We start from the raw sequence: 18,615 nt of genomic DNA, 5'->3' as shown, positions 1-18,615 counted from the left end.
ACAACATAACGATATTTATTGTTGTTTATACGCATTATATATTTGTGTAACTGTTCCATGTTCTATGTCTATATGTGATCGTATGTAATTTACCTGTGTCTTGATAAAAGGGCAGATTGCGTCGAAAGGTCGACAATTTACTTGTCTGTACTGTAGTTATTACTACTTAACAATTATACTAAAATCATTAAGTCATTAATTCATCAATTCATTCATATCATCGGTTTTATCTATATCAGAAGACGAAAACTTACCGACGGTGCAGTTTTCTGGTTTCCTAACGGACATGATGACCGACTCTGAGGTCCAGGGATTTGTGGCTTTAGACTACGTAGTCTTTGTCTCGATCCTACTGATATCCATAGGAATCGGCGTTTACCAGGCATGTTGCAAACCGAAACAAGACACCATCAAGCAATATATACTGGCGGACAGGAAGTTGAACATCCTACCAGTGGCCTTGTCGATGACAGTCTCCTTTCAGTCATCTATCATGCTGCTCGGCAACCCAGCAGAGATGTATGTGTATGGTGTTCCCTTCATGTGGCAGGCCATTGGACTGGTACTCTCCAATCTGTTCGCCATGTGTTCCATTATTCCACTTATTCACCCCCTTAAAATTACCAGTGTCTATGAGGTAAGACCATCTCTCCACCTCTACTCTACACCTACCTCTCCCCACAGGACAAGATGGGTTATTTGGCTTACAATAATGTCTTTTTATTCGTAAAGACTTCCCTTGATTTTCTGGCAAGCTGTAGGCATATGCAAAAACAAAAAACAAAAAAAACTATATCCTTCTCTTGAATTGTTGTATTATTTTTTTTAGTCTTATCGAATACCCATGCTAAAGATTTCACTTAAAAATTTGGATGAAAAAGACAGGCCTGTATTTGAGAAAATATTGTCAAAATGACAAAAGTCACATCGATTACGTAGGTTCCATCAACTTCGACCTATCTTTAAGATCAACAAATACCATATTTTATGAAAAGCGAAACGTGCTTGATTGGTCTGTCGCTTTTATAAACTGTCTGAATTCCTGTCTCTGCACCTACTGTATGCAAATGCTTATAAGAAAAAACACAATTTTCATGAGAGATTAAACTTATTACAAAAGCTTGCGGTATAACGAGATGCAATTATGGATGAGAGGTTTTGGCGCCATAACCTAAATGTGAAATATTCTGTTTCCAACTTTAAATTTACAAGATTTATGGGATTTTTTGTTATACAATGTACTCAAGCCATTTCAGGAAGACATACCAATATTCTTCAGAAGCCCGGGTGACATTATGCTCTAATAGATTCTGATATTAGCAGACGTACCTAGCTTATTTGTGAATGTTCGTTTCGATTTAGTATTTTCAGCTCCGTTTCCAGAGCAACGGACCTCGGATGGTCGCCAGCAGTATAGGTATTTTATTCAATGTAAGTAACATGGACTTTGGACAACTAGTGTATGCTTCTCTCTAGAGTAAAATTGAATAATAAAAAGGGAAATGTAAACAATGTCTTATAGAATATTACATAATAAGTTTGTGTTAAGACATTGGAGAACGAGTCTACAAGGAAATGAATGAACATTGTTTAAAAGGATCATTTTGATGTTTCAGAAGTCTGTGCTTAATTTAATCAGGATTTCGTCTTTCGTAAAATTATAAAATGTGTAAGTCGAGATTATTTTAGTTTCAATGCAAGCTATTTCGATTCATGTAATGTTCATTATTACACTGCATGCATTTTTTATTTACATTATATATGTAACATAAGACCTATGGTTTATGTTTCATACGGCTCATTTATACATGTAAGTTTTGTATGTAATCAGATATACTAAAGTAACGTAATGTTTACTAAGCTTGGTAAGCTGTATTATAAAGTACAGTATATACAACGATTCTTTGTCATTTCTTGTCGTAGCTATACTGCATTCGGGATAGTTTTACTATACATTGCTTACTAGATTAGACATACAATGTATTATATCAATGTGTTCTTGTCTAATTAGTTTCAACAGTAAAGCCTATACTTAACATTTGTATTGTCTGATGTCTTGCTGCTTTGAAAATATATACTGCCTTTAACATAATGATATAGATAAAGCCATCAAGTAATTTACGCAGAGGTTAAAGCCCAAAGCACTCACGGCCACTTTCCTACAACGATCAACCACTTCCAGAAAAATTGTGAAGAACGCAATAAGAACTTGTATATCGTACATGTGTAGTAAGATCACAGTAAGAACTTGTATATCGTACATGTGTAGTAAGATCGCAGTAAGAACTTGGATATCGTACATGTGAAGTAAGATCGCAGTAAGATCTTGTATATCGTACATGTGTAGTAAGATCACAGTAAGAACTTGTTTATCGTACATGTGTAGTAAGATCGCAGTAAGAACTTGTATATCGTACATGTGTAGTAAGATCGCAGTTAGATCTTATATATCGTCCATGTGTAGTAAGATCGCAGTAAGAACTTGTATATCGTACATGTGTAGTAAGATCGCAATAAGAACTTGTATATGGTACATGTGTAGTAAGATCGCAGTAAGAACTTATATATCGTACATGTGTAGTAAGATCGCAATAACAACTTGTATATCGTACATGTGTAGTAAGATCGCAGTAAGAACTTGTTTATCGTACATGTGTAGTAAGATCGCAATAACAACTTGTATATGGTACATGTGTAGTAAGATCGCAGTAAGTACTTGTATATCGTACATGTGTAGTAGTATTTCGCAGTAAGAACTTGTATATCGTACATGTGTAGTAAGATCGCAGTAAGAACTTGTATATCGTACATGTGTAGTAAGATCGCAGTAAGAACTTGTATATCGTACGTGTGTAGTAAGAACACAGTAGAAACCGATAAGTACAAAAAATGTACGTAATCTTCATGGACGTGGAGAGCATGGGCGAACTTTCAACATATTAAAAAAAGTCAGAACGTAGTAAGAACTTTAAAAGGACGTAGTAAGGACGGCAGTGGCTTAAACAAAACCTAGTGTTGACTTCATTAACGCAGTAGAAGGTTAGCTCAGACGGAATGGATACTATTGTGTTCACACTGCGTTCTTAAGGCCCTGTCACACTATAGCGTTTTGTTGGACGTTTGGTTGCGTTTTGAAAAATTGGAGAAACGTCGGGGAACGTCGACGTTCTTCAAATTGAGTTTCTAGGTCAACGTTGTTATAACGTTCTTGTAACGCTTGGGTAACGCTCAGACAACGTTCACTCAGCGTCAGGTGACATTTGTGGTCGAAAATAGCAGCAAAATCTAGCGTTCCATTGCGTTCTCTGTCATTCTTCTGAGGGCTTTTGACTCTGTGAAAGTTCCAACAGGGCTGGCGTGGCCTCTGCAAGCCCCTTACATGTATATATGGCAAGTTCCTGTCAAACGCTCCTGAACGCTACCAGTAGGTTACAGGCGCGTTACAAGGACGTTACATGGACGTTACACTGACGTTGGAAAAAATTCAGAACGCTGACATACGTTAAAAGAGCGTTGCATGAGCGTTAATAACGCTCAGTGAACGCTCAGTGAACGCTGAGAAACGTTGGCGACACGCTGAATAGACGTTCGACGGACGTTACACAGGCGTTACCCAAGCGCTAGCCACGCGCTGGACACTCGATCCTGATGGACCGTCGTCCGCCTAGCGTCCAGGGAACGTCCTGACGTTCGAGTTACGTTCGAGTAACGCCCGCCAACTTTCGTGTAGCGTTCCTCTTACGCGTAAGTAGCGTTTTGGTAGAACGTCGTGAATTTTTGTGCACACCCAAAAATATTTTTCACCCTCAGCGTTCGTCGGCGTCCCTCAACGTTCCTAAACGTTTGTCGACGCTCGTCTAACTTTCTTATAACTTGTTTCCAACGTTCTCGACGTTCCTCTGCGTTTCGCAACACGTTACTCGAACGCTGGTGAGAACGTCGTAGTGTGACAGGCCCTTCAGTCAGTCAATATATTTCTCACTATGCCCCCTCTAAGCTTGTACAATGACATTGGTACACAATTTCTATGTTTACTAGGTTTATGACAGGTCTGCAGCATAGGCGCTTGCATAGAAAATATGAATTTGTGAGATATGGTAGTAGTATGTGTACTGTGAAAACTAAACGGGCGGCAATTCCTTCACGTGAAAACGGTACCCCACCTGATTACAATCGACTAGAAAATACATTTAATCAAATTTACACGGCGCCAACTATATACGACCGTCATCAGGAAACATTCATTTTTAACATACCGTGTCACACAATACGAATTGTTACATTCAACACACAATAATATGTGAAAACATCGCCGAATTCTTTCTTTTTCTGAGGTTGATGGTGGCAATTAATTCCTTTTTAGATCGTCTACATTGGAATCATTTTGTTTGGACCAGGGATAGCCATTGAGACAGGTATATGATATGATTATATTTTTTTATCAATTCAGATATAGATAATAATAATGAGCACACATAGTGTGTGATCTTTGGCCGCTGATGACCTCCCCAGATCTATTTCAACACTTGTGTATGTATATTTTCATATCCCCGACTTTTTCCTAGCATAACTCATAGAATGACATAAACGAGCTAAGTAACACATAGAGGTTACAAAACGAGTTCTTATGGTTTTCTTTCACTCAGGTTATTGTTGGTTTTTTTTTTATAACTTTTGAAAAATAAGTAAAGATGGTTCCCTGCGAAGCCTCCGTTGTATTCGCCTTTTTTCAATCAACATATCGATTTTTAGTCAGAATTACATTTTTATTACATTGACTACATTTTCTACTTTTCTATGTATGTGTCGTTTTTGTTTTGTTTTTTGTTACCACAGTCACAGATTTTCCAATGTGGGCCTCGGTCTTGGCGGTAACCCTGACAGCCATCATTGGTACGGCTACGGTACGTGTATGGACAAATGCGTAGAGTAAATATGTAATATAAGAAAGGTATATATGACATATTTACAAAGAATGAAGATATTCTATTTTACCAGGATTTTGATATTATATTTTACAGAGAGGTATGACATTATATTTTACAGGGACATTACATTATATTTTACAGGGAGGTATTAAGGCGGTGGTGTGGAGTAACGTGTTCCAGTTCCTGGTTGTCTTTGTTGGAATATTCAGTATCATCATACAGGTATATTTTAAAATGACTGTAATGTGTCACTTATTCGATTAGAAATGAAACGTCCAGACAATCAACATTATGTCACATCGTGTTCAAATTAGTGTATATTGAATTAGCCCATGTCACTACAAAGAGAACTAGAATACTAAGTGTATCAGACTCTTTATTGACCAATATACAATTACTATCACTTATTTCAACAGTGTACAATAGAGGTCGGCAGTGTTCAGTCAGTCTTTGATATGGCTTACGACGGGATGCGGCTGCGATTACCGTTGTAAGTATTCAGCCATTGGTTATTATAATATTCGTGTATCTAATTGTTCTTTTTTTAATTTCCTTACTTCTCGGGGTTATTATTTCGTCTGGGCATTGATGACAATGATTGACTCTTTCGGAATACTGTGATAATATATATTTTTAGTAATTCTGTCCTGCTGTTGGCGATAAACTACCCAAACTAACCAACACCAGCAATTTACTGACTCATTGTCGACTCACTTTCGGCTCACTACCGACTCATTATTGGTCAATGTTGTGTTTGATATGGGTATTTTATATTTCAGCACCAGTCCTAATCCTACTGTACGACACTCCTATTGGACACTAATCATAGGATCATTTATCTCTCTCACCTGCCAACTACCTATGCTCAGTTCCTACTCAGAAGGATGCACGAAAGTAAGTTTTAACTCATATATACTGTATATATCTTTGTAGCTTTAGTTAAGGAGAAGTGGCGTCACTTGTGTACATATAAGTTATATATGAATGTCATTCAGGGAGAATGTAAAAATATAAAAATTGTAGCAACACGTGATGCTGAAAAAAACCATAATATAAAAATATAAAGATACCTCTGAATTTAATAGACTCAATAGTCATTTCCAAATGTCAATGACAAAAAGGACAATTCTTTTGTGATGATTTAAAATTCTTAAAGTTATTTCGTCAATAAACTATAAAATCCTTCCAGAGTGGTTATGGTATCGGCGATGACAACAGTTCTCAACTTCTTGCTCACCTGTAGTGTGGGGATTTTTGCCTTTGCTTTCTTCTATAAAACCAGATGTGATCCCTTGAAGTCTGGAGTAATCGACAATCCGAACCAGGTATGTTCCGAAATGTGGAAAAAATGAAGATGTTTCTTTCGTTTGGTCTGATGAACCTCTTCTTGTTTGTTATTTAGATCTATAACACACACTTTTATATATATGAGCAGATCCTCCCCTACCTGGTGGTGTTATTGTTCCGCGAAATGCCTGGAATGGCAGGGGTATTCGTGGCAGCGGTTTTAAGCGCTTCACTCAGGTAATGCTACTGAAAACGTATTCAGATGGTTTACTATTCATTTTTCTGATTAAAGTTAATGAATGTCATCCCAGATGAACGATACATATAAATCGGAGGTAGAAAACCAACTTGCGTTTCTTCACTCTGTGAAAGTAATATTGTTCTATTTGGTGGTGTAGTATGTAACTTTCATTTCCATTAGGTTCGCCAATGTATGGTTCAATAACTGGGTCTGTGTAGGGGTTATGTTTTTAAAACGTGTATTTTTGAAAGGCGGTTTAGTAGATTTCATGAGTGCGTCCTTTAGCGAATGATGACCTTTTCCCTATAGACAATATCACCTTAATATTTGGTTAGATCCTTTATTAGAAATTGAAAAAAAAAAAACGAATTCATTTTCAAGCAACAATTGAGTCCAGTCGGCGCTCTCACGTTGATCAAGACAAATTCTCGCTTTCATCACCTATATGTAAAAAGTTCATGTCACAGTACTCATGGTGTACTTTGAAAAAATTGTTACGACATAAACACTGACAGTAATATTCATGTCTAACATTGTATTACACTTATTTTACAGTGCCATTACGTCATTATTGAGTAGTTTATCTGCCCAGACAGTGGTGGACATCGTTCAACCTCTTGCGAAGGACATCTCAGAGGCCAAAGCTACACTTATAGCTAAACTATGCAGTAAGGTTTAACATATGCTTCATCTATTTTTGGCTCTGTCTAGAATTAAACGGAAACTTGAATACTATTTCCCACATCCGGCGTATTGTTCCATCTGTCCATCAATACGTCCTCTGTTTCATTTGTTTCATTAATTGTTGCAGATATTTTGTGAAGCTGACAGTACCTTTTGACAGCGCGCCACGTGTCATTGCTTTCAGACAAACTATTACGTTTAAAATCCCGAACTTCTTCATTTGATGTATAAATGAAACTACACACATATATTACCTGTAGACAGTTATCTTATCACAAGTCTTGACAATGAACACCATTGTTATCGCTCTAGTTACCATTCATAGAGCGTCAGGATCATAAACTTGGGTTGGGTTAGGTCGTTGTTATTGTGTTGCTATGCTATACATACAACGTAGTTAGTTAATTGACGGACACAGGCAAAGCATGCCTCTATATCATTCTAGAAACATACACTTTAAATCGAATCCTAACTACGCAAAGTAAATATTGAAAATAACAGGATCGATATCGTGAATTCGGATACAAATATAAGGCAACAGAATGCTAAACAGATACTTTAATATTAACAAGACTCATGAATTTTGTGAAGGCGTTGGTTGTTCTGTCCCAGGGTGGTCCATGGTCTCCATATAGAAACGCATCTCTTTCAGTATCTACTTTATTTTTTGCTTCTATTTTCCTTTTTCCCCTTTCCTTTATTTGTTGGATCACTCCGTACCTGAACAGAAGAATTTCCCATTTAACTTCAAAGTCAGTTGATGTCGCCGAAAATCAATTTTTATTTCTATAGATTTTATGGTAATGAGAATGGGTCTTCCCTTTTGTTAGGCTTAAGACTTTTCTTAAATTATACCTACCCTAAAACATTGTTGGATAATTCTCTTTCTGTAGCAATGTAACTTTATCCAGTACAGTACATTTCCTTGATTACCTACGTGTCGGCTTCTTATCTCTCCGCGTGGGTCGCGTTGTTGGGGGATACCAAACACGATAAGGTTATTTTCTTTCTGTTCATTTTTCTTTAATTCTGATATTACGAGATCAGTATTTGGTTTCCTGTTTGTACTTGTTTTGATCTCCCGTCTTGCTTTGCTCTGCCCCTGCGCTATTTCATGTTTATAACCAATAACTCTGGTTCTTTGATTCGTAGCATTCCATGATTTCCTGACATCGTTCTTTAATTTTTCTTTCGATCAAATTGCTCTTCTCTTCACAACTCTGTGAGGAGCACAGAAACACATCATATGTGATTATGAGTCTTTTTGTCAAAACACAGACATCTGGTATAAAACGACCACATTCCGCTATCTTTGTTACCTTTTCCACGTAGAAACGACAGGACAGATCACATGTGATCTGATCTTGTGCCCATGAATCCTCATAAACATATACCGAGCTGGAAAGCCAACTTTGCCCCGGTAACAACTTCTTTTAGACTACTTTCAGTTTTGCGAGTCGTCATGATTTGTCTCCCTTTTGAAATATACTGTATCTTTTGCACACATCTTTTTCTTGATAATAAAAGATCAGTTCCATGCTAGGGAGAAACAAAATTCACTGCTTAAAATAGGTAAAAATAAATCTCAGTTTAACAAGAGGAAAAGTCAACCTTATCACTTTTCTGAATGAAAGATATGTCCTATGCGATTGTTTTTCTCATAAAAATGACCATTTATACAAGTTTATGAACCGTGTCCATGATATTCTGTTTCAGTACCAGTGTACGGAGTCATGGGAATAGGTGTTTCCTTCCTGATTGCAAAAGTAGAAGGCCCCTTGTCAGAGGTATACATATGATAAGAATCTTCTATAACACATGTAGTACCGAAAACGATAAATAATCTCTTTCGATTTATAATATTACATTACAAAGTTGAATCTAAATAACAAGGACTTCAAAGTGGCATAGAAGATGCAGAGTGGGGTGTGTATTCTCAATTTGTTAAATACCTGTGAAATATCAGAAATTATCAACGATAAAAACATATCTCGCCACTGCTGATATCATCACAATTATGATAAAGACTCTCTGTATCATCACAGAGATGATGTAACTTTTGTTTTTTACCAATCAAAACAGGTTTTTCTATTCACCACATTGAAATCCGTCGATTTTTCTGTTAAGATCCAACAGAAGCTAATGTAGAATAAGTGGCTATTTCTCATTTCACAGAAGGTTTGTAAGCAAAACTTCCCAGGAAACAACAGAAATACGTTGAAATTTGATTAAGCAGTCCACTCACATAGACTGGATTATCTGCCGTAGTTTTTCTACTCTCTGCTAGGCTTCGCTTCGAAAATACGTCTTGGTATTCATGAGCGCAGCCATGCGGAGAGAAATGGTACTAAGGCAGGTAATTCAGTCTATCTACTCACAATTGCGCTCTCATGTTATGTAGCGTAGCGTCATAATGGAATAACGTCACAGAAACAGATTTCATTCTCTTTTTCCGTCTTTAAAAAATGAAAAAAAAATGAATGGTTTCCCGTTGAATATATTTCACGAGTATGAGAGAATATCGATATTTTTCTCGAATGCGAACAGGAAGCTATTCAATATCCTCTATTTATATATAATTTGTGGTAAGATCGCTATAAGTTGAATTTGTACAGGTTTTCACTAAACGCGAAATCTGCTTTCTGTTTAATTTGAACAGATCATATACAGCATGTTGTCTAGTTTCGGTGGAGCATCTGCCGGGATGTTCTTCTTTGCGGCCTACTGTCCCTGGGCTAACAGTAAGGTATGTTTTGTTTTTCTCAAAACGTCATACAGTTTATTTAAAACATTTTGTTTTGTGAATGTTCTTATACAAAAGCAGCTTTCAAAACAAATTGCGAGTTAGGTACAGTAGTGCTAAAACGAATAAATTCAAATCACAGGATTAACTACTGACAATAAGCTTCCTAACCTGGAAGGAGTCGACACACTTACCTACAGGCAAAACTTGACGGTCGCTTTCATAATCGGACATTTTTAGAACTCAAGTAAAGTATCGCTATATCGATATGCCTGAGGAAACGCTAAAAATATGGTTCATTGGGATACGCCAATTTATCAATAAGCATCGGACTTACAAAGAAATTTCACACAAAAAACTCTTGACGTACAAAAACAAACTGTTTGGCTTTTGAACCATAGAGAGCTCTCACGACGGAGCAAAGTCATAATTCGTTATGGTTGACATATATTCACTCGTGTTTCTAGACCAACATAGATCGCTATTTGAAACATTTAGACACACTTACTTGTCACGTAACATTAGCTCCAAGCGATGGCAATGAACACTTCATTCACGATGGCAATTATGAAATATACCTTTATGTTAATCATGATGTCTACAGTATACTCCTGAATTCCAGTTATAGCCCATGTGGTGGTCATTCGAGCCTCCCTTAGAATATTCTCAAATACTTTTTTGGATTTGCATCGATATTTTTGAATTCCATGACCTATTCCTAATATAATCAAACTATTTTTGGAAAACAAACATACGTTTTATTTTTGTAAGACGAACACATTTTTGTATGGACATTTTCAATGCTAGAGATGAATTCTGGTTCTTTGTCTGTATCATTCGATCTTTACCTTTTGTCAACAGGTCCTTCAATGTGTTGTCAGTTTGACAGCATTCGTCTCTATGCTTATACGGAACACAAATCCAGTGTCTTTACAAAGCCTGTTTTTGTTTATAGATATAAAACCTGAAATCAAACTTCATGATCCCTCATGGGTTTATCTTAATTTCCGTCAAATCTGTTAGGTTAAATCAAACATCTAAAAACAGAGCGTGAATCAGCCCTGCTTGCGCTGAGTTACAACCCCGGATGATAAACAGAAAAGCACTGGTTTGTTTATCAAATGCCGAGAAATTTCACTGCCAATTCATGGCGACTTTCACGTTAAAGGTATCTTTAATTTGTGTCTAACAGACTAACGTTGACCCTGTAAATCGTAGATGATATTGTGGTCTTTGCCCTTCGCGGAAGCAACCGGTACATCAGATCGACTTCAGGCTTCTGGTGCGTGGCTTTGATTCCGCCATTCTTTTAAACAAACCACTTTGCGCTTGTGTGCATGATTTATTTTCCGTGGTTCATTTACATATAGAGAATGGAGCACCCCCTTCATCAGTGAACAGTTTCCAGCTTTTAATTGCAATTATGGAAAACTACGGTATTGATTCTGACTTTATATCATCATTAGGGTATAAACTCTACCATTTAAAAAGTTTTTGTTATAATGTCATGGTTATAAAGAGAGGCTTTAAATCTTTATACAGACACCTCACCAAAAAAAATTGAAATCAAATTCTGGAAGAACCCCTCCTTTAGGTTTAACCGTAGCTCTCTTAAACTCAATTGATCTGATACTAGAAATTGATCTTTTACCGCCAGGGAGTTATTACCGGAGGATTGACGGGTATGGGACTTGTGATGTGGATAGCCCTCGGACAGAGTTTTTCCCCGACACGCACCAGAGCACAGACATTACCCCCAGTCTCCACAGAACTGTGCTGGAGTCATAACCACAGTCTGTTCCTAGGGAACATCACAACACTGCCGTCACAAGACCTAACTTCGACCGTCTCTATAGGAGATCTAGAGCACAAGTATTATCGATATATTGGTGTTAAAATATAAATGTTAAATAAGATTGAGATTAGTTTAACAGGTCCAATTCTTGTAAATGATAATGCGTCACCAGTGAAATCTCGATTTACATATGGTATATGTTTATATATATATTTGACGCCAACAAGCCCGTTGTTCATTATTCATCTATATTGATGTTTCTGTTTGTTACAGCGAGGGTATTGACGTTCTGTACTCCATATCATACTTCTGGCTGATCCCCTTATGTATGCTGACGACAATTGTTGTGGGGTCTTTGGTATCTGTCCTGACCGGTATGTCTAAACCTTTTACAATAACGAAATTTGCTCAAACAATTTATCAATCCTAAATCATAATATCATTAAGGTATCTCCTACTAAGAAAGTCCTCCTTTCTGAGGTACGCCAATATATCAGGTTCTACTATTGTAGTAAGGTATCAGCATTTATTTATGATTATAATGAAATATTACTTTCGCAAATGCAAGAAATTTAGCTTTAACGGGTGGTAATGATAGATTGTATAGGGATCCAGTTTCATTTGATTTTCCGACCAGACGGTACACACTCAGATAATTCACGTGCAGTCAGACGCAATTACAATGTTAATATTAACTTTGTATTTGGACAATGAACTTTAATTCTATTTAGTTTTACTCTAAAAACATAAAAGGACAAAGCCACCCATTCTTACTTGTATCACTCGACGCAGTGTACTGTTAGTTTTCTGGCTTGCTTAGAACATCATTATTATTCAAATCCGTGCAACCTTCAGAGATTTATTTACTTCTCTGACTCTGATAGAGCTGTACATGTATACATTTATTGTTGTGATGTTGACCAGGACGACCGGACCCTGCCGATGTTGACGTCCGCTACATTCTACCTTTCTTTGATCACTGTTGTCCTTGTCTTCCTCGGGCAGTACGGAAACGTCTGTATGGTGGAGTCCGATTTCAGGAGGTGTGTAGAACTAGCTTGTGATGGTACATCTATTATCATAACATTTGTAAGCCCTTACTGTATCATCAAGGTTTTTTCTCTTTATGTTTGCTTCCCTGTTTTATTTCACCTCTATTTCGATACATATTAAGGTACTGCTATAGTTTACCAATATGTTAACGTTGCTGCTACGACACAATTTATATACATGTACAAGTATGTACACATACCTCCAAAGTGTAAACTATGATACATCTTTATGATATACACTCTATATAACTATCATATGTGGTTATTATAACATCCATTACCATAAATCTGTTAAAACTATTGCATGGCCAACCGTTTTGTTGAAGATGGTGTAAGCTCGGTCAACTCAAAAGTATGTTTAACACGGGGATTTATATAACGCGGGGATTCTTATCTACATATAAGATTAAAATCAACATAATGTCATATATTTAACATAGTTTCCACATGTATCCTTACAGAGAACAGCTTGGCTGAGGAGTCTTTACTTGAATCACAAAGATGATGAAGGAGCTACCGCTAATACAATCGTGACCTCATTACAGGAATGTAATAACATAGATACTCGCTCAACAGAGGAACAACTCGAGGACAACAGAATTCCTAACCACACAATGGAACAACAACTCTGGACCAAGAATTCTACTCTACCTACACAGGAACAAATCGTTGATCATTTATCTACACCAGTACCAGATGACGCTGGCAATGTATATAACGGGGATCAACTAAGTGATGAAAATACTGACTCTACAAGGGAGCAACTCAATGGCAAAACCAACTCAACTTACCTCTAATGAAGTTTTACCAGATCTCCCAGTTACCAGAGGGACCAAACCGATAAAGTGTGCTGGGGTCTCCCACTTAACCAAGCGGGACTAACTCGATAAAAATAACTTCCCGACTTCGCTCTCTAGACAAGTGAAGTGTGCTGGGTTTCCATATGATCCAAAATGGAACATCTCAAAGACTATAAAGACAGTGCCGACTCAGTTGGACGAAGGTTATACTGTACTTAAACACAAAAAGTTACTATCCGTAACTAAATCTGGTTGCTGCGAGGCCCTCGTTCAGAAAAAAAAATTCTTTACACATAATATATGAGTTTGCAGTTTTGGAAGTTATTTCACTCGCACAAACGCGCATAAAAAAACGGGGGAAAAAAACAAAAAAAAAAACAGAAACAATTCACATTTGTGACTGGAGAGGCTGACATATGTTTCATTTCAAATTTTATTGCAATAAAACAAATGGATTGGACAACAGGCAAGCCTATATAAGTCCTCTCCAAAGGTACCACATATATACAGAGTAAAGTGAATATATATATATATATAAAGGAATAGTTGAAAGAATGTAAGCGTCATTGGTTATATTACAAAGATATTCAGAGTAGAATGATAATTTATAATCGATTCTATAAACATGTACTCTTTATGATACAGACTTGCATACTTACATCCTACATGACACACACATACATCCTTGCACACACACACACACACACCCTCACAATCACTCACACACAACACATCTAAAGATGTGTACTCGTGTACTCAGCCTCAGTGAATACTACTTGTATAACTTGTAATCTTATTTATACTATCAGACTGTACTAATACATTTTTAATTATTCAACATAATTACTAAAATCTGTTTGTACTATTTATATAATGTTGTACAGTAGTTAAGATAAATTCATTGATATCATCCGATAGTGTATTGTCACCTGAAGTTAATACGATTGAATTCGAATAACCAATACGGTCATTAATTTCATTAATTAAATACCTAGAATTAGAGAAATTAGGACAAGTAAAAAAGAAATGATCATTATTTTCACTAGGTGAGCCACAGGTACAACTTGAATCAGGGATCAGATGATCTATTAATTTATGATGGTTCAAGTCACTTGCATTATTTCTTAATTGACACAAGATAATATTTAATTTACGAGGTATACAGTTTTTAAATTTAGTAGATATAGCATCATTATTAGGATTTGCTAAAGTTCGATTAAGATTGTTTTTGAAGGAACTTAGACTTACAGCCTTGGTTAGTGAAGGATCAAGATTATTCCATGCCTGCATAGTGCTTGGAAAGAAACTACTGTCATAGATAATGGTTCTTGATCTTGGTATATTAAAAAATCTATGATGACGCAGGTTACGAGTATTTTGCTGCTGATTTATAAATGGTTCGATGATATTAAACAGATAGTCAGGGGTCATGTGATTTATGATTTTATACATTAAAATTAATTTGTGCTTATGACGCCTTGATTCTATTTTTTCCAAACCCGTTTCTTTATATAGTTTATAATGAGAAGTGCCACTTCTTAAACCAGTGATAATTTTCATTGCATCAATCTGAACAGATTCTAATAATTTAGATTCACCAATAGTGCCATTATCCCAAATAGAATCTGAATATTGCAAAATAGGTCTGACAAATGAACAGTATAATGTCATAAGTGTTTTTCTATCCACCTTATGCTTTATCATACGCAATAGATTTAGTCTTTTACATGCTTTATTGTAAATATCATTAATATGATCCCCCATGTACCTTTTGAATTAAATATAAGTCACAAATGTTTATGGAATGAATGTTGTTGAATTAATTGATCATCAAAAACTAAAGGAGGATGTATCCTATTTTTTTTTTACTTACAGTTAGTGCAACTGTTTTATTAGGATTAAAATCAATTTTCCATTTCTTAGCCCAATTATTAATAGACTCAAGGTCATCATTTAACTCAGCAGTAGGAGTTCCAACATCATCATCAACAATGTTATATGACATATGTTACCATTCCTTACCAGATCAGCTGTAATAGAGAGGCTGACATGATATGTTACCCCTCCTTACTAGATCAGTTATAACGGAGAGGCTGACATGATATGTTACCCCTCCTTACTAGATCAGTTATAATAGAGAGGCTGACATGATATGTTACCCCTCCTTACTAGATCAGTTATAACATAGAGGCTGACATGATATGTTACCCCTCCTTATTAGATCAGTTATAACGGAAAGGCTGCCGTGATATGTTACCCCTCCTTACTAGATCAGCTGTAATAGAGAGGCTGATATGATATGTTACCCCTCCTAACTAGATCAGTTATAACGGAGAGGCTGACGTGATATGTTACCCCTCCTTACTAGATCAGTTATAACGGAGAGGCTGACATGATGTGTTACCCCTCCTTACTAGATCAGTTATAAAGGAGAGGCTGACATGATATGTTACCCCTCCTTACTAGATCAGTTAAAACGGAGAGGCTGACATGATATGTTACCCCTCCTTACTAGATCAGTTATAACGGAGAGGCTGACATGATATGTTACCCCTCCTTACTGGATCAGTTATAACGGAGAGGCTGACATGATATGTTACTCTTCCTTACTAGATCAGCTGTAATGGAGAGGCTGACATGATATGTTACCCCTCCTTACTAGATCAGTTATAACATAGAGGCTGACATGATATGTTACCCTTCCTTACTAGATCAGCTGTAATAGAGAGGCTGACATGATATGTTACCCCTCCTTACTAGATCAGTTATAACGGAGAGGCTGACATGATATGTTACCCCTCCTTACTAGATCAGTTATAACGGAGGGGCTGACATGATATGTTACCCCTCCTTACTAGATCAGTTATAATAGAGAGGCTGACATGATATGTTACCCCTCCTTACTAGATCAGTTATAACGGAGGGGCTGACATAATATGTTACCCCTCCTTACTAGATCAGTTATAACGGAAAGGCTGACGTGATATGTTACCCCTCCTTACTAGATCAGCTGTAATAGAGAGGCTGACATGATATGTTACCCCTCCTTACTAGATCAGTTATAACGGAGAGGCTGACATGATATGTTACCCCTCCTTACTAGATCAGCTGTAATAGAGAGGCTGACATGATATGTTACCCCTCCTTACTAGATCAGTTATAACGGAGAGGCTGACATGATATGTTACCCCTCCTTACTAGATCAGTTAAAACGGAGAGGCTGACATGATATGTTACCCATCCTTACTAGATCAGTTATAACGGAGAGGCTGACATGATATGTTACCCTTTCTTACTAGATCAGTTATAACGGAGAGGCTGACATGATATGTTACCCTTCCTTACTAGATCAGCTGTAATAGAGAGGCTGACATGATATGTTACCCCTCCTTACTAGATCAGTTATAACGGAGAGGCTGACATGATATGTTACCCCTCCTTACTAGATCAGTTATAACGGAGGGGCTGACATGATATGTTACCCCTCCTTACTAGATCAGTTATAACGGAGGGGCTGACATGATATGTTACCCCTCCTTACTAGATCAGTTATAACGGAGAGGCTGACATGATATGTTACCCCTCCTTACTAGATCAGCTGTAATAGAGAGGCTGACATGATATGTTACCCCACCTTACTAGATCAGTTATAACGGAGAGGATGACATGATATGTTACCCCTCCTTACTAGATCAACTGTAATAGAGAGGCTGACATGATATGTTACCCCACCTTACTAGACCAGTTATAACGGAGAGGCTGACATGATATGTTACCCCACCTTACTAGATCAGTTATAACGGAGAGGCTGACATGATATGTTACCCCTCCTTACTAGATCAGCTGTAATAGAGGCTGACATGATATGTCCCCTCCTTACTAGATCAGTTATAACGGAGAGGCTGACATGATATGTTACCCCTCCTTACTAGATCAGCTGTAATAGAGAGGCTGACATGATATGTTACCCCACCTTACTAGATCAGTTATAACGGAGAGGCTGACATGATATGTTACCCCTCCTTACTAGATCAGCTGTAATAGAGAGGCTGACATGATATGTTACCCCACCTTACTAGATCAGTTATAACGGAGAGGCTGACATGATATGTTACCCCTCCTTACTAGATCAGCCCTATAGAGAGGCTGACATGATATGTTACCCCACCTTACTAGATCAGTTATATCGGAGAGGCTGACATGATATGTTACCCCACCTTACTAGATCAGTTATAACGGAGAGGCTGACATGATATGTTACCCCTCCTTACTAGATCAGTTATAACGGAGAGGCTGACATGATATGTTACCCCTCCTTACTAGATCAGCTGTAATAGAGAGGCTGACATGATATGTTACCCCTCCTTACTAGATCAGTTATAACGGAGAGGCTGACATGATATGTTACCCCTCCTTACTAGATCAGTTATAACGGAGAGGCTGACATGATATGTTACCCCTCCTTACTAGATCAGTTAAAACGGAGAGGCTGACATGATATGTTACCCCTCCTTACTAGATCAGTTATAACGGAGAGGCTGACATGATATGTTACCCCTCCTTACTAGATCAGTTATAACGGAGAGGCTGACATGATATGTTACCCTTCCTTACTGGATCAGTTATAACGGAGAGGCTGACATGACATGTTACCCCTCCTTACTAGATCAGTTATAACGGAGAGGCTGACATGATATGTTACCCCTCCTTACTAGATCAGCTGTAATAGAGAGGCTGACATGATATGTTACCCCTCCTTACTGGATCAGTTATAACGGAGAGGCTGACATGATATGTTACTCTTCCTTACTAGATCAGCTGTAATGGAGAGGCTGACATGATATGTTACCCCTCCTTACTAGATCAGTTATAACGGAGAGGCTGACATGATATGTTACCCCTCCTTACTAGATCAGTTATAACGGAGAGGCTGACATGATATGTTACCCCTCCTTACTAGATCAGTTATAATAGAGAGGCTGACATGATATGTTACCCCTCCTTACTAGATCAATTATAACGGAGAGGCTGACATGCTATGTTACCCCTCCTTCCTAGATCAATTATAACGGAGGGGCTGACATG

General features: G+C 37.3%; 1 protein-coding gene across 1 annotated transcript; it reads left to right on the top strand.

Annotated features, from left to right (window-relative positions):
• Window positions 1-286: 286 nt before the first annotated feature.
• Window positions 287-15,001, top strand: LOC117331723 (sodium-dependent multivitamin transporter-like). The gene is made up of 12 exons (XM_033890620.1): window positions 287-637; window positions 5,070-5,150; window positions 5,345-5,418; window positions 5,708-5,822; window positions 6,364-6,452; window positions 7,012-7,124; window positions 8,857-8,927; window positions 9,800-9,886; window positions 11,541-11,755; window positions 11,952-12,052; window positions 12,603-12,721; window positions 13,192-15,001. Exons 1-12 carry the CDS (start codon window positions 287-289, stop codon window positions 13,525-13,527), a joined length of 1,752 nt encoding a protein of 583 aa, XP_033746511.1. The 3' UTR covers window positions 13,528-15,001.
• Window positions 15,002-18,615: the final 3,614 nt, after the last annotated feature.

Source organism: Pecten maximus, chromosome 1 (assembly GCF_902652985.1).
Source record: "Pecten maximus chromosome 1, xPecMax1.1, whole genome shotgun sequence".
NCBI classification, from domain to species: Eukaryota; Metazoa; Mollusca; class Bivalvia; order Pectinida; family Pectinidae; genus Pecten; species Pecten maximus.
Note: the sequence above shows the minus strand (reverse complement) of the source record. Positions and strands in the feature narration are given on the sequence as shown.

What these genes read in the sequence shown, in the direction of transcription:
- LOC117331723 (XM_033890620.1), top strand. Translation starts at nt 287, where the DNA reads ATGATGACCGACTCTGAGGTCCAGGGATTTGTGGCTTTAGACTACGTA. An exon ending in TAGAAGGCCCCTTGTCAGAG is followed by an intron (nt 8,928 to 9,799) that starts GTATACATATGA and finishes TAATTTGAACAG; the next exon opens with ATCATATACAGCATGTTGTC. An exon ending in ATAGGAGATCTAGAGCACAA is followed by an intron (nt 11,756 to 11,951) that starts GTATTATCGATA and finishes TGTTTGTTACAG; the next exon opens with CGAGGGTATTGACGTTCTGT.